This window comes from Petromyzon marinus, chromosome 66, assembly GCF_048934315.1.
Source record: "Petromyzon marinus isolate PM22_M1 ecotype Great Lakes invasive population chromosome 66, UKy_Petmar_22M1.pri1.0, whole genome shotgun sequence".
In the NCBI taxonomy this organism is placed as follows: Eukaryota; Metazoa; Chordata; class Hyperoartia; order Petromyzontiformes; family Petromyzontidae; genus Petromyzon; species Petromyzon marinus.
The window spans coordinates 9,689,778-9,706,804 of NC_133732.1; the positions used below are offsets into that span (position 1 = coordinate 9,689,778).

Below are 17,027 nucleotides of genomic sequence, written 5' to 3' on the forward strand. Positions count from 1 at the left end.
GGCACCTGGGTCTGCCCCGTGACCTCCTGCCCACGGGCGTTCGACACTTCACGTGGCCTCAAGGTGCACATAGCCTGGCACAAGCGTCGTGGTGACGTCACCGCCACTTAGTGGTGAATGGTGGTTGTTGTTGTCACCGTGTGTGTATGTGGGGAGCTGTAGTGTAGCGGTTAGCGCAACGCTGCGCTACGAACCCGGCGAACCGGGTTCGATTCCCGCTCATGGCCACCACTGGTGACGATTATCTGAACCGGTCCCGGGCCTCCCCTAGGTCGACTCAGCCTCAAATGAGTTACCTGGTGTAGCGGTGTGTAGTGAACATTGTCACTGGGGAGACAAAGGCCGCCGGGCGTGGTGCTGGCCACCCACCCCCTCGTGTGCCGTGCCGGCCTTCATAGGTGCTGCTCGCTAACAGCACTTGCCCCTACAGTCTGTCGCAGACTACACGGGGGATCTTTGTGTTGTGTGTGTCACCGTGTGTGTGTGTCACCGTGTGTGTGTGTCACCGTGTGTGTGTGTCACCGTGTGTCTGTGTCACCGTGTGTCTGTGTCACCGTGTGTGTGTGTATCACCGTGTGTGTGTGTCACCGTGTGTGTGTGTCACCGTGTGTGTGTGTCACCGTGTGTGTGTGTCACCGTGTGTGTGTGTCACCGTGTGTGTGTGGGGAGAGCGGTAATGTAGCGGTCGATTCCCACTTTGTGTGTTCACAGGCTGCTCGCTAACAGCACTTGCCTCACCAGCCTGTTGCAGGCTCCACGGGGGATCTTTCTCTTTATCTTTGTTTGTGGGGACCGGTGGCTTCAGGTTAAGAGGCAGAACTCGACACGGCCATTTATGTCAGAATGTCAGAAAGTCGCGTGCATTTGGAGAGAATCTGCTGAGCTATAAAGCTCTTGCTGGAGTAACAAAAAACAGTCATTAGGAAATGGGCTCTTTCTCGTCAGTATTAAAATATAATAGGTCTCACCCTTTCTGGCAATACAACAGACGTTGTGTTCAGATGCTAAGACCCCAAACACAAACCTTTTGCCAGGAATGATTTTACTGCATTCACCACACACACGGTTCTTGTGGTGAACATGCAAACAACACGCTCTGGTCGTTCATGATGATGATGCTGCTGCATTGAGACGAGGCTCAAAAGAAAGCTGTCTCTGGTGTGGACCAATCAGTTTCAAAGACAATGCATCATCATACGAAATTTCGATTTAAAGCTTTCGTGACTGCAGGGATTCATCTTCTTGGGTCTTTCGGTAAAGTCACCACGTAGAATGGAAATAAAACAATAAAAAATAAAACATAAAAAATATTGTTTATTTTTTTATTTATATTACATAAATATCCAAATGGCCCTTGGCAGAAAAATAAAACAATAAAATTAAAAATATTGTTTTATTTTTATTATTTTATTTCCATTCTACGTGACTTTACCGAAAGAACAAAGACAATGCATCATCATACTATCAGAGTGTGGTTTTTGTTTGCATTCTGACCACGAGTATTGTGGTCAACGCGGACACGATTCCTCGTAAAAAGGTTTCAGTTTGGTGTTTTAACATCTCAACGCGGCTGTTTTGTTGCCAGAAAAAAGGGGAAACCTCTCGTTATGTTTTGGTACTGGCAAAGGAGGCCCCATGATGATGATGCATCGTCTTTGAAACCGATTGGTCCACACTCGAGACAGCTTTCTTTAAAGCCTCGTCTCAAAGAGCGTGAGACCAGAAGACGCCAAAGGTCGAACACAGCACCAGGACAATGCCACTATCAGGAGAGCTCGCGGTGAGCAGCTACATCAGGGGTGGGGGGAACGTCTGAGGCCCGCGGGCCGTATGAGGCCCGCGAAATCATTTGGTTTCTGGCCCTGCCAAGGCAACCGCAGGCGGGACTCGAAATTCAATAAATCTAGGTAGGAGCAAACCTGGAAAAGCAGTTGCGAGTAGCAACAACATCGTCAATAGCCAGCTAACATCATAAATACCAGCTAACATCATCAATACCAGCTAACATCATCAATACCAGCTAACATCATCAATACCATCTAACATCATCAATACCAGCTAACATCATCAATACCAGCTAACAATATCAATACCAGCTAACATCATCAATACCAGCTAACATCATCAATACCAGCTAACATCATCAACACCAGCTAACATCAATACCAGCTAGCATCATAAATACCAGCTAACAATATCAATACCAGCTGACATCAATACCAGCTAACATCATAAATACCAGCTAACAATATCAATACCAGCTAACATCATCAATACCAGCTAACAATATCAATACCAGCTAACATCATCAATACCAGCTAACATCATCAATACCAGCTAACATCATCAATACCAGCTAACATCAATACCAGCTAACATCATCAATACCAGCTAACAATATCAATACCAGCTAACATCAACACCAGCTAACATCATCAATACCAGCTAACAATATCAATACCAGCTAACATCATCAATACCAGCTAACAATATCAATACCAGCTAACAATATCAATACCAGCTAACATCATCAATACCAGCTAACAATATCAATACCAGATAACATCAATACCAACTAACATCATCAATACCAGCTAACATCGTCAATAGCCAGCTAACATCATCACCACACGCCTCGCCAAAGAGATGCAGTTCCAGCCCATCGCATTAGGGGGCGCGTTAATTAAATGTTTGACCAAATATAACGGGCTAATTTTTAAGTTGATAATTTTTTTGTGGCCCGCGAATAACGTTACATAAATATCCAAATGGCCCTTGGCAGAAAAAAGTTTCCCCACCCCTGAGCTACATCATGGACCCCCCCTTGCCAGTATAGTACAACACTCGCTGTACTCCCCGGCTTCGCCCGGGACTTGGATTCACGACGCCCGGCCGCCTTTGTTTCCCCAATTGGCGATGTTCACACACCACAGCAGTTACTCGTTTGAGGCCGAGTCGACCTAGGGGAGGCCCAGGACCGGTTAAAATAATCGTCACCGGTGGTGGCCGTGAGCGGGAATCGAACTCGGGTCGCCGGGTTCGTAACGCGGCGCGCTAACCGCTACACGACAATGCGTTAGAGCTTCCACGTGCGCGGGTCACGTGACAGATTTGACGCCACAGCTAACTTGCCGTGCAAAAAATATCTGCATTGAGCTCGCCCCCCCCCCCAAAAAAAAAAAAACTAAAAGTGTATTTTTATAATGTTTGCATGGTGTACAGTCTGGAAAGTACCCACATGGGAAATTTCAAATTTGTTGCATGTCGGGAAGTACGCTGAACATTTTGAACAGACAAACATAATCACAACTTTGCCTTTTACTGGTAGGAACGAAGTTGTAAACTGAGTGTACCAGCCTGCAATAGATTAATGTGTCCGTCCCCTTTCAATACTTTAACGAAGTGAAATCTCGTGCTGTTGGGTGTAAAATCAGCAATAGACAGCGCAGAGACTTGATATGTCTTATTGCACCCAACATGTGGAAGTCACGTGATCTCATTTGCGAACTTCGCTTTTGGGGACGTGGCAAATTCACAGACAGCCCACAGCCGAATAGCATTTGCGAGGCGAAGTTCGAAGGCACCGTGACGTTACTTTGCCAATGTTCCTACCAGCCCACCCTGCATGGACCTGTTATATATACGGAGACAACACATCGCGGCATCTCGATGCGCACACAAGGCGCGCTGCTCCCCGCTGTCATCGGACGTGTGGCGGGCGCGAATTAAACCGCGAACAAAAAAAATAAACCACCCAGAGACTGAAGAACAGAGCGCACAGGTTCACAACGGATTCGCAATATGGAGGCTTTTAATATTTAAAAACAAAGTGGGCCATCGTCGTCGTACGAAGCGACTACAGAATTACCCCCCCCCCACCCATCACAACCCCAAACAGACGTCACATCACTGGCAGGTAAACAAAGAGGGGGGGGGGGGGTCTCTTGGGGTAAGACGTGAAGGGAGCTCACAACCCCCCCCCCCCAGCCACGGTGTCCGCTCTTGACAGGGCCTCGATGCGGCCGGGCTTCGCTCGGTGGCAATTTTGAAGTCGTTTTTGTTTTGTTATTCCGTTTCAAGCAGGTATTAGGGCCCCCCAGCGCGCCCGCTGAGCTGCTACGCGTACAGTGGAGCTCTTTTTCAGAAGCGACCTGCCTAGCACGAATGACAGCAGCCCGACCAAGTGGCTTCGCCATCCTCACTGCGTGGACATTGACGGCAGCGGACAAAACCTTCGGAACGCGTGGCGATGTCCATTCGAAACGTTGCTTGGGAAACACCGAGAGGGAGGGAACACGCAAACGCCAAGGATACGGCAGGCGGCAGGGTCGGCATTGAACCAACGACCTCCGGTCTACCAGAACGAGGCGGTGGACATCTCCTAGCCACCCGCGAACGACGGATGCATTGAGATCGTCGCTTTGAACAACAACAAGAATGGAACTGCAACTCGGAAAGAAGTTAACTTGGACGCGGGCGGCGACGACCGGGAAGGTGCCCTTGGAGCAGGACGACAAATTAGAAAAACTCACACAGACGCGCGTCGTTGTGACGCGCGTCGTTGTGACGCGGGGTGGTGATGGTGGCGGGCGCCATTTTGAATAAGAAAAAATGGCTGCCACGTGGTCGTAAAAATCGGAAAGAGGAGCAGGCGGGATGGAGGCTGCCGCCTCAAACTCGACTGACAAACAAATTTCACCGCAATTTTGCGTCATTTTTTTTGTTGTCGGCGCTTCTCGGGCGGCAGGGGGAAAAAAATCCACGCAAAAAACGGTTCCTCGGAGCTGGTCAATTAACTCGCGGCCGCCTCACCCACTCATTCGCTCACAAGAGGGTCAACCGGGCCCCACAGATGGTCAGGCAGGGAACTAAATCGCACAACCATCGGCCAAGATTCGCGGAGACCAAATGAACGTTCGACATCGATTTCATGCCCGTGCAATGTTTTAGACTTTCCGATGTTGGCACTGCTGTAGCGTTTTGCGCCAATTTCTATTTTGCTTCACTTCTGTGGTTTTAGTTTTATTTTTTTCTGCCATGGTTAAGTGCGGCGGACCTCGGTTCACTCTTGCAAATCGAGACTCGCGTTCTGGTCTCTCGAGCTCGGTGGTTAAGACACCGAGTTCCCGGAATATGACACTGCAATAAGCCGTCCAAATTTTTGTTTTAAAACCCCCCCATCTTTTTCCGCTTACTCAACCGCAACAGTTCCCACGGGCACACGATTGTAACTGGTGACGTGGATGCTGATGAAAGAGACCGGTTGAGGTTGACACCTGAATAATGAACATTAACCGTATGTCGGCGAGAACCCTAAAACTGGTCGAGGAGTCTTCGGCGGTTTTCAATACGGACAAAACTCCAAAACGGGTCTCGGGAATTAGAATTTTCAGAGCAATATTTCTTCCCAAAGTCTCGGAGGTCAGGCGACGTCAAGAGACTAGTTCCAAAGGGCGTCAGACCGGGCATATCGGTGCAGATTAACGAAACCGATCCCCTGAGGATTGATTTAGTAACATTTGTTTAAACCTGGGCTAATGCGCACTAGTGTCAAGATATAACTTCGTATACCTCGTCGGAACTTGTAATTTCCTACAACTCAAATTAAAAGGTATCGCGGTGCAGAGAATGTAAAAAAATAACAAAAACACACTCGGCTCTTTCGTGGCCTATCACTAAACATCGATAACATTTGATTTGTAGTAACTGCAGCGGACTACCACCGTATCGCATGCCGTATCGTGAAGCAATCAAAGTCGATGGCCCAAACCTCAGCTAGTTCACTGCGAGTGGACTAACAACTTACACACAAGGTGAGCGGGTCACTTCCACTGCTCTGTCCCCACCGATGCCCACCGATACAAGCCAGCCGGACTCGGGGCTTTGCAAAGCATCCGAAAGTGGAAGCAGTTGGGGCGAGCGGGGGTTGGCAGACAGGTCGTCGCCGAAGACAACTTACCGGTGCCAGCGACAAGAGAGGGATTTATTACAGCGACCCAAACGATAATTTTCCCCGAACGGTTTTAATCGAACCTTCCACCACCCCCCCCACCACCACCAGAATAAAACAAAGGACAATTACAATACCAACACGATAATATCAGTAAGACGTGAATCAAAGACAGACCCCCCCCCCCCCCCCCACATCCACTCTCTCGACTGTACCCCAGGGGGTGTTAAGGTTCCACACACCGTAGCTCTCTGGAACTTCGTCCACTTAAAACGATGTGCGTGCGTATTTATTCCCCCCCCCCTCCCCACCCCCAGTGGCTTTCACTTTCCATTCGTACGTTCAATCTGTTCATCCTCGTGTGTGCAGCCATTTTTGGTACGTGTGCATATATATACACAACACACATCACGAGAGAAAGGGGAACTCGCAAATTAACGGATATATATAAAACAAAAAATAAACGCGTCCGAGCCACCGTGCCCGCCTTCAGCGCACCCCTCTCCATCTCTCTCTCCCGACGGCTCGGCCACTCCTCCTCACTGTGACTTTTCGTCTCGGCTTGACGATGATCGGGGGGTGGGGGGAAGGTCGGAGGCTGGGCAGACGCCGCAAGGGGGCGGCGGAGATCGTTGTGCCTATCGGAGATCCACTTCTGGCGCAGCCGATCGTCGCACGGCCGTCTCGTTCGCAACAACAACACCACCACCACAAATTAACGTCGGGAACATACTATTCACGCGCGCGCGCTTCCGTTTACGAGGCCATTACACTCGCAATTGACACCGGGTCTGGCTGGCCGTGGCTGGCATCCGTTGGAGACCTACCGCTAAACAAAGAGACCCCCCCCAACGCATTACCACTGTGTCTTAATGGCACACGCAGTAGGAGACCTCGCCGAGAGCGGCGGTGGTTTACTTTCGGGAGGCGGCGTACGAGCGCCAACGCTTCGAGGGGAACAGAGGGACTTACCACCCCCTTTTCCTCGCGCTTTCGCGGAGACCCCGAAAACAAAATCGTGGTCGACTGAAATCCTCGGCGCGCGCGGGCGAAACGGGCAGAGGTCTGTAAGGAGTAACTGCAACGTTGGGCACTCTGTAAGTTTATCACTCTGTGTAAGTCTGTCTAAGTCTATCAGTCTATCAGTCTGTGTAAGTCTGTGTTAGTCTGTGTAAGTCTGTAAGTCTGTGTTAGTCTGTGTAAGACTGTAAGACTTTCAGTCTGTCTAAGTCTGTGTAAGTCTGTAAGTCTGTGTAAGTCTGTGTAAGTCGATCAGACTGTGTAAGTCTGTGTAAGTCTGTAAGTCTGTGCAAGTCTATCAGTCTGTGTAAGTCTGTAAGTCTGTGTAAGTCTAAGTCTGTGTAAGTCTGTGTAAGTCTATCAGTCTGTGTAAGTCTGTGTAAGTCCGAGTAAGTCTATCAGTCTGTGCAAGTCCGTAAGTCTGTGTAAGTCTGTAAGTCTGTGTAAGTCTGTAAGTCTAAATCTGTGTAAGTATATCAGTCTGTGTAAGTCTGTGTAAGACTGTGTAAAGTCTGTCTAAGTCTAAGTCTGTAAAGTCTGTCTAAGTCTAAGACTGTAAGTCTGTGTAAAGTCTGTCTAAGTCTGTGTAAGTCTGTAAGTCTGTGTAAGTATGAGTAAGTCTGTAAGTCTGTGTAAGTCTGTCTAAGTCTGTGTAAAGTCTGTGTAAAGTCTGTGTAAGTCTGTCTAAGTCTGTGTAAAGTCTGTGTAAAGTCTGTGTAAGTCTAAGTCTGTAAGCCTGTGTAAGACTATCAGTCTGTGTAAAGTCTGTCTAAACCTAAGTCTGTGTAATGTTTGTCTAAGTCTATAAGTCTGTCTAAGTCTGTGTAAAGTCTGTCTAAGTCTGTAAGTCTGTCTAAGTCTGTGTAAAGTCTGTGTAAAGTCTGTGTAAGTCTAAGTCTGTAAGTCTGTGTAAGACTATCAGTCTGTGTAAAGTCTGTCGAAGTCTAAGTCTGTGTAAGTCTGTGTAAGTCTGAGTAAGTCTAAGTCTGTGTAAAGTCTGTGTAAAATCTGTCTAAGTCTAAGTCTGTGTAAGACTATCAGTCTGTGTAAGTCTGTGTAAGTCTGAGTAAGTCTAAGTCTGTGTTCAGTCTGTGTAAAGTCTGTGTAAAGTCTGTGTAAAGTCTGTCTAAGTCTAAGTCTGTAAGTCTCTCGCCTTCACCTCCACGCTGCAGAGAACCGACCTCACCCTGCAGACCTCGCCCACGCACGCTGCCGCCTCAATCTGCTCGTCCGCGACGCCGGTGGCGATAGGGGGGGGGAGGGGGTGTGCCGAGCGGGCGTGTCTAGTGGCCGTGTCTAGTGGCCGTGTCTAGTGGCCGTGTCTAGCGGCCGTGTCTAGCGGCCGTGTCTAGCGGCCGTGTCTAGCGGCCGTGTCTAGTGGCCGTGTCTAGCGGCCGTGTCTAGCGGGCGTGTCTAGCGGCCGTGTCTAGCGGGCGTGTCTAGTGGCCGTGTCTAGCGGCCGTGTCTAGCGGCCGTGTCTAGCGGGCGTGTCTAGCGGGCGGGTCTAGCGGGCGTGTCTAGCGGCCGTGTCTAGCGGGCGTGTCTAGTGGCCGTGTCTAGCGACCTTGTCTAGCGGCCGTGTCTAGCGGGCGTGTCTAGCGGGCGTGTCTAGTGGCCGTGTCTAGTGACCGTGTCTAGTGACCGTGTCTAGCGGCCGTGTCTAGCGGGCGTGTCTAGCGGGCGTGTCTAGCGGGCGGGTCTAGCGGGCGTGTCTAGCGGCCGTGTCTAGCGGGCGTGTCTAGTGGCCGTGTCTAGTGACCGTGTCTAGCGGCCGTGTCTAGCGGGCGTGTCTAGCGGGCGTGTCTAGTGGCCGTGTCTAGCGGGCGTGTCTAGTGACCGTGTCTAGTGGCCGTGTCTAGCGGGCGTGTCTAGTGGGCGTGTCTAGTGGGCGTGTCTAGTGGGCGTGTCTAGCGGGCGTGTCTAGCGGGCGTGTCTAGCGGGCGTGTCTAGTGGCCGTGTCTAGTGGCCGTGTCTAGCGGCCGTGTCTAGCGGCCGTGTCTAGTGGCCGTGTCTAGTGGGCGTGTCTAGTGGGCGTGTCTAGTGGGCGTGTCTAGTGGGCGTGTCTGGCGACCGTGTCTAGCGGGCGTGTCTAGTGACCGTGTCTAGTGGCCGTGTCTAGCGGGCGTGTCTAGTGGCCGTGTCTAGTGGGCGTGTCTAGTGGGCGTGTCTAGTGGCCGTGTCTAGTGGCCGTGTCTAGTGGCCGTGTCTAGTGGCCGTGTCTAGTGGCCGTGTCTGGCGACCGCTAGACATGGCCGTCAGATACGGCTGAGAGACACGGCCGCCGGGCACGACCGTACAGACAAAGCCGGCCCTCCCGACCACCTCTCGGGGGGGGGGGGAAAGACAGCGGTGGGCGGCCACCAATTTCCTCTCTCCCGAGGGCCGGGCCACGCGTGCCGACCGGCGTTGAGCGGTCGGACGCCGGTCGAGGAGACAGCCGGCGGCGGCAGCGGCAACGCTCGCCAGCGTTCCAAACCCCAGGTGGGCAAATGGAACGGGGAGATTAAAGACCACAGAGCGCTCGTCCGGCGCTGATTGCTCTCCACCCCCCCCTCTCTCCCTACCCCTCTCCACCTCCCCCTCTCATCTCTCTCTTCTCGTCTCTCTCCTCCGCGCGCTCTCTCTCTGCTCTCTCCGCTCTCTCATTTGTCGGCGCCACCGGCGATCGACTCCTGCGTAGAAGCAGAGGGGGGGGGGGTGGGTCACAAGCAAAAGTGTCAAAAAGTTAGAAATGTCCGTGTTGCGGGCACTGAATTTGGATTGTCCAGATGATTTGGCGGCTGCTGTACATTCCCACAGGACAAGGCCGCTTCGTTGAGCCCACCGCTTGTGATAACGCCAGGGTTGCAAGTTGAAAACAAAACAAGCTAAGAATCTCAGTGGGCTTTCCCTGGCAAGATAACAACAAAAATTATAGTGTCGTTTTATTTGTATATAAATATATTTTTTAAAGTGATTTGTTTAAATTTTCTACGCTTTGCACTCCTATCGTGCGTTTGTGTTGTTTGTTGTTGTAACATTCCGGCCACTTGCCCCTAACTGGCAAACAAAGAGCTTTACAGCTCCACAGATTTCTCATCGTTGTAACGTTCTGAACCCTGTGCCACCTGGACATCTGTGAACAAAGAGCTTTAAAGGTAATAATAGGGTTTTTCCCATTTTTTTTGGCAACAAAACTGAAACCTTTTTACAAGGATTCATGTCTGCATTAACCACAACACCTGCAGTCAAAATGCAAACAAAAAACATACTATGATAATATATGCATTGTCCTTGAAACTGATTGGTCCACACCAAGGGACGGCTTTCTTTTGAGCCTCGACCCAATTGGTGCTCGACCCGATGATGCCTTTTGGCGTCATCGGGTCGAGCCTTTTGGCGTCATCTGGTCGAGCACCAATTGGGTCGAGGCTCAAAAGAAAGCCGGAGGGGAAAACCGGAGGACGTGGAGAAAAATCCACGCCAGCATGAGGAGAGAGACACCGCAAACTCCAAATATACAGCAGCAGCAGGCATCGTCAGGGTCGGGATGGAACCCACGACCTCCTGCACACCAGGCGAGGTAGTCAACATCTCCTAGCCACCGTGGTGATGATGAGACCCGCCACAAGGCTGTGGCGGCACGGTTTTCTGATGCCCGGCTATCGTCGAGACTGGCGCGGCAACGCCGGCCGTGCCTCCACGGTTGTCTGCGGCGAGGGCCGGCGTCTCTACAAAAGCAACGGCGCTGCTGCTACGCCTCTCTCTCTCCGAACAATGCTAAGGGCGGCGAGCCGCTCGCCCCGCCCACAGCCACACCCTGCCACTTGCCAGAACGTCATCGGAACGGGAGAAGGGGGCCTTTGTAACAAGCAATGGAGAGTCGCGACGACCAATCGAATCGCTGGGGTGGGCGGGCGGGTAGCTCACCCCCTTCCCCCACCCCCCACCCTCTTGCCCCACCCTCCTGCCCCACCCCCCCTCACCTTGTCGTCTTTTCCTCTCTGCGTGGCTGGCCCCTTCTTGTCGCCCCCAGGCGCACTCCCCGCCCCTCCTCCTCCCCTTGCTCCTCCTCCTCCTCCATCGTCGTCGTCGTCGTCATTTCTGCCACGGCCTCCTCCTCCTCCGCTGCTGCTGCCATCGTCGTCGTCGTCGTCGTCGTCGCTGGCACGGAACTTGTCGTGCGTCCACTTGGGGCTGGCCCCTCCTCCGGCCTCCCGCCGCCCGTACGCAAACGCGGCGGCGGCCGCCCCGCCGCCGCCGCCGGCTCTGCCGCCCCCTCGCCTGCCGCCGCCCCCCGACGCCGCCGCCGCCGCCGCCGCACCGCCCCCCGCGGTGGCCGAGAACGCCGGGCTCCCGCCGCTGCCGCCGCCGTTGCCGCCGCCGCCGCCCGCGCCCGCGGCCGCCGCCGCCGCGGAGGTGGAGGAGGAGCGACTCACGGGGGCCGCTCGCTTGGACGAGGAGGACGAGGAGGAGGGGGCGGGAGGGAGGGTGGCCGCTTCGCCACGGCCTCCGCTGCCCCACGTATCCTTGCCGCCGACGTCGTCTTCACGGTCGTCGTGCTGGGAGGAGGAGGAGGGAAGGAGGAGAGGGGAAGAGGAGATGGAGGGGGAGGGTGGTGGTGGTGGAGAGGGGGTGAGGTAGGAGGAGATGGAGAGGGGAAGAGGAGGAGGAGATGGAGGAGAGGAGGGGTGGAGGAGGAGAGGGGGGGGGGGTGGAGGAAACACAGGAGGAGGGGGAGTCGAGGAAGTGGAGGAGGAGATGGAGGAGAGGAGGGGTGGAGGAGATGGAGGAGGAGGGGGGGTGGTGGTGGTGGAGGAGCGGGGGGGGTGGAGGTAGTGGAGGAGGAGAGGTGGAGGAGATGATGGAGGAGGAGGGGGGGGTGGAGGAGGAGGAGGGGGGGGGTGGAGGAGATGGAGGAGAGGTGGAGGAGATGGAGGACGAGGGGGGGGTGGGTGGAGGAGAAGGAGGAGAGGGTGGAGGTGGTGTGAGAGTGAGGGACAAGGAGACACGACGGGCAGAAAGAGAGAGAGAGGGAGTGAAGGGAGAGAGACAGAGAGAGAGGTGAAAGAAGGCCGAATTGACCTAGGGGAGGCCCACTTCAAATATTCCTCGCTGACATTCGTCGCGAACGGGAACTGAACTCGGATTGCCGGATTCATGACGCAGCGCTAACCACTGCCCCACACACTTACACACAAAGACACGTGGAGTTTCCTATGACATAGGTAAGTGTATGTGTGTAGTGTGTGGATGTAGTGTGTGTGTGTAGTGTGTGTAGTGTGTGTGTGTAATTTAGTGTGTGGTGTAGTGTGTGGTGTGTGTGGTGTCGCGTGTGTGTGTGTGTAGTGTGTGTAGCATGTGTAATGTAGTGTGTGTAATGTAGTATGCGTGTGTAGTATGTGTGATGTAGTGTGTGGTGTAGTGTGTGTGGTGTAGTGTGTGTAGTGTGTAGTGTGTAATGTAGTGTGTGTGTAGTGTGTGTGTAGTGTGTGTAATGTAGTGTGTGTAATGTAGTGTGTGTAATGTAGTGTGTGTAATGTAGTGTGTGTAATGTAGTGTGTGTAGTGTAGTATGTGTGTAGTGTAGTATGTGTGTAGTGTAGTATGTGTGTAGTATGTGTGTGTAGTGTGTGTAATGTAGTGTGTGTGTAGTTAGTGTGTGTGTGTAGTGTGTGTGTGTGTAGTGTGTGTAGTGTGTGTAGTGTAGTATGTGTATAGTATGTGTGCAGTGTGTGTAGTATGTGTGTAGTGTAGTGTGTTTGTAGTATGTGTGTAGTGTATTGTTTGTAGTACAGTGAGGGGAAAAAGTATTTGATCCCCTGCTGATTTTGTACGTTTGCCCACTGACAAAAAAAATGATCAGTCTATCATTTTAATGGTAGGTTTATTTGAACAGTGAGAGACAGAATAACAACAACAAAATCCGGAAAAACGCATGTCAAAAATGTTATAAATTGATTTGCATTTTAATGAGGGAAATAAGTATTTGACCCCCTCTCAATAAGAAAGATTTCTAGCTCCCAGGTGTCTTTTAAACAGGTAACGAGCTGAGATTAGGAGCACACTCTTAAAGGGAGTGCTCCTAATCTCAGCTTGTTACCTGTATAAAAGACACCTGTCCACAGAAGCAATATATCAATCAGATTCCAAACTCTCCACCATGGCCAAGACCAAAGAGCTCTCCAAGGATGTCAGGGACAAGATTGTAGACCTACACAAGGCTGGAATGGGCTACAAAACCATTGCCAAGCAGCCTGGTGAGAAGGTGACAACAGTTGGTGCGATTATTCGCAAATGGAAGAAACACAAAAGAACTGTCAATCTCCCTCGGCCTGGGGCTCCATGCAAGATCTCACCTCGTGGAGTTGCAATGATCATGAGAATGGTGAGGAATCAGCCCAGAACTACACGGGAGGATCTTGTCAATGATATCAAGGCAGCTGGAACCATAGTCACCAAGAAAACAATTGGTAACACACTACGCCGTGAAGGATTGAAATCCTGTAGCGCCCGCAAGGTCCCCCTGCTCAAGAAAGCACATATACATGCCCGTCTGAAGTTTGCCAATGAACATCTGAATGATTCAGAGGACAACTGGGTGAAAGTGTTGTGGTCAGATCAGACCAAAATGGAGCTCTTTGGCATCAACTCAACTCGCCGTGTTAGGAGGAGGAGGAATGCTGCCTATGACCCCAAGAACACCATCCCCATCGTCAAGCATGGAGGTGAAAACATTATGCTTTGGGGGTGTTTTTCTGCTAAGGGGACAGGACAACTTCACCGCATCAAAGGGACGATGGACGGGGTCATGTACCGTCAAATCTTGGGTGATAACCTCCTTCCCTCAGCCAGGGCATTGAAAATGGGTCGTGGATGGATATTCCAGCATGACAATGACCCAAAACACACGGCCAAGGCAACAAAGGAGTGGCTCAAGAAGAAGCACATTAAGGTCCTGGAGTGGCCTAGCCAGTCTCCAGACCTTAATCCCATAGAAAATGTGGAGGGAGCTGAAGGTTCGAGTTACCAAACATCAGCCTCGAAACCTTAATGACTTGGAGAAGATCTGCAAAGAGGAGTGGGACAAAATCCCTCCTGAGATGTGTGCAAACCTGGTGGCCAACTACAAGAAACGTCTGACCTCTGTGATTGCCAACAAGGGTTTTGCCACCAAGTACTAAGTCATGTTTTGCAGAGGGGTCAAATAGTTATTTCCCTCATTAAAATGCAAATCAATTTATAACATTTTTGACATGCGTTTTTCTGGATTTTTTTGTTATTCTGTCTCTCACTGTTCAAATAAACCTACCATTAAAATTATAGACTGATCATTTCTTTGTCAGTGGGCAAATGTACAAAATCAGCAGGGGATCAAATACTTTTTTCCCTCACTGTATGTGTGGAGTGTGTGTAGTGTAGTATGTGTCTAGTGTGTGTAGTATGTGTGTAGTGTAGTGTGTTTGTAGTATGTGTGTAGTGTGTTTGTAGTATGTGTGTAGTGTAGTATGTGTGTAGTGTTTGTGTGAGTGTGTGCGAGTAGTGTAGTGTGTAGTGTAGTATGTGTGTAGTAATTGTGTGAGTGTGTGTGTGTAGTGTTTGTGTGAGTGTGTGTGAGTAGTGTTTGTGTTGAGTAGTGTAGTGTGTTGTGTAGTATGTGTGTAGTGTTTGTGTGAGTGTGAGTAGTGTTTGTGTGAGTAGTGTAGTGTGTAGTGTAGTATGTGTGTAGTGTTTGTGTGAGTAGTGTTTGTGTGAGTAGTGTAGTGTAGTATGTGTGTAGTGTTTGTGTGAGTGTGTGTGTGTAATGTTTGTGTGAGTGTGTGTGAGTAGTGTTTGTGTTGAGTAGTGTAGTGTGTAGTGTAGTATGTGTGTAGTGTTTGTGTGAGTAGTGTTTGTGTGAGTAGTGTAGTGTAGTATGTGTGTAGTGTTTGTGTGAGTGTGTGTGAGTAGTGTTCGTGTGAGTAGTGTAGTGTGTAGTGTTTGTGTGAGTGTGTGTGAGTAGTGTTTGTGTGAGTAGTGTAGTCTGTGTGTTGTGGGGAGCGGTGGTGTAGCGGTGAGCGCTACACTGCACTACGAACTCGGCGGCCCGGGTTCAATTCCCGCTCGTGGCCAACACCGGTGACGATAATCTGAACCAGTCCTGGGCCTCCCCTAGGTCGACTCAGCCTCAACATGAGTACCTGGTGCAGTGTGTAGCAAACAAAGCCACTGGGGGAGACAAAGGCGGCCGGGCGTGATGCTGGCCACTTACCCCCTCTTGCGCCGTGCCGACCTTCACAAGTGCTGCTCACGAACAGCACTTGCCCCCAACGGTCTGTTAAGGCTACACGGGGGATCTTTGTCTTTGTAGTTCCACAAGCAACCGGTGTACGTACATACGTGTGTGCGCGTGTGTGTGTGTAGCGAGACTCAAGCACCGCAGACTCTCACGGACGAGGGTCTGGCACGGTGCGTGCCCTTACCAGGTAGTACTTCTTGCTGCGCGGCTGGTACTCCGACTCCCACTCCTCCTCGCGGCCCCCCCCACCCCGGCGGGAACTCTGGGGAGGCGGAGAGCCCCCCCCGCCGTCGTCGTGGGGGCGCCCATAGCCCCCGCCCAGCGGGGGCGGGTACCCCCCGCCGTAGCCGCGGCTGCGGTAGCGCACGCGCCCACGGAACTGCATCTGAGAAGCGAAGGCAAAGGGGGTTTCAAACCACCGCCACCACCACCCTCCTGTGTGTGTGTGTGTCTGTGTTTAACTCGTGGTTACTTATGCCCCCACCGAAGATGAACATCCGTGGAGGGATGCAGGCAAAGCCGATGAGTCAGATGCCTTCTATGACCTCCTGTCACAGGTGCTGGCTAAAGTGGCCCCTCGGGATGGAGTCATCTTGTTGGGTGACTTCAATGCTCGAGTTGGTCATGATACTGGCACCTGGTTTGGAGTGATTGGAGGGCATGGGCCAGATCAGCTCAATAACAACGGTAGGAGGCTGCTAGATTTTTGTGCAGCCCATGGGCTTGTAATTACCAACACGCTGTTCCGGCATCGGCGCATTCACACATCATGGATGCATGCCGGGTCCAAGCAAGAACATCTGCTGGACTACATAGTGACGGACCAGCGGATGCGAGCCTATGTCCTTGACACCAGGACCTACCGTGGAGCTGATCTGCCCTCTGACCATCGACTAGTCATCTGTAAGATGTGCCTGCCATTCTTCCACTCCGGTGGTGGGTGTACACCCAGGACCCCATTCCAACCTAAAGTGGCCTGGTCTCAGTTATCTGATGAAAGTTACAAGCGAGAATTTCATCATCGCTTGCGGCTGGGATTGGCATCGTCCACGACTCCTCATGATGTCGAGGGTAAATGGGCAAGGTTTAAGACTGTGACTCATGCAGCTGCAATGGCTGCTTTGGGTACGCGGTCCAGACCTCCCCAGAGACCCTGGCTGACAGAGGAGGTATTCAGGATGGTTGAGAAAAAGCAACAGGCCCACTGTCATCGGCTACAGAATCCCACATCAGCGAATGAGGAGGCTTACCGCAGCCTTCGCTCGGAGGTTCGGAGAGCCGTGAGGCGCTGCAAGGATGGGTGGTGGTCGCGGGTTGCTGAGGAGATGGAGTCTGCCTCAGTGGCCCGTGATCACAAATCTCTATTTAACTACATCAAAAAAGTAACCTGCAGCGCCACACCTATTACCATCATTAGGGGAAAAAACGGTGATCCAATCTCCGACCCCCAGGAACAGGTTTGCAGATTTGCTGAGCATTTCTGTGAGGTCCTGGGGGAGGGAAAATCCCTCAGCCAGGAAAACATCGTGGCACAAAGTGAGGATGACCCTGCTGAGGCTGCGGTGCCTCAAATATTGGAAGAAGTCACCCCCTGTGAGTGGCTGGCTGAGGTGCCATCTGTTGAGGAAGTACTGAAGGCGATCCGGAGTCTGAGACCAGGAAAGGCAGCGGGCAGAGATGATCTCCCAAGCGAAATGCTGAGGGAGGGTGGCGTTTGTGCACAGACTGCCCTATATGACATCATAACAACGGTCAGGGCCGCTGGACGGGTTCCGCAGGATTGGAAGGATGCCCTGGTGGT

The 17,027-nt window shown here is 51.8% G+C and overlaps 1 protein-coding gene across 2 annotated transcripts in view; it reads right to left on the bottom strand.

The window, feature by feature from the left end:
* Nucleotides 1–3,793: 3,793 nt before the first annotated feature.
* LOC116956588 (uncharacterized) overlaps nt 3,794–17,027 on the bottom strand; it is a 54,947-nt gene continuing 41,713 nt past the window's right edge. For both annotated transcript variants that reach the window (XM_076054629.1, XM_076054628.1), the window contains exons 15-17: nt 15,411–15,611; nt 10,936–11,511; nt 3,794–9,642 (exon numbers count right to left, since the gene is read on the bottom strand). In XM_076054629.1, coding sequence (XP_075910744.1) covers nt 9,613–9,642; nt 10,936–11,511; nt 15,411–15,611 — 807 coding nt within the window. In that variant the 3' untranslated portion in view covers nt 3,794–9,612. The remainder of the gene's footprint in view (nt 9,643–10,935; nt 11,512–15,410; nt 15,612–17,027) is intronic.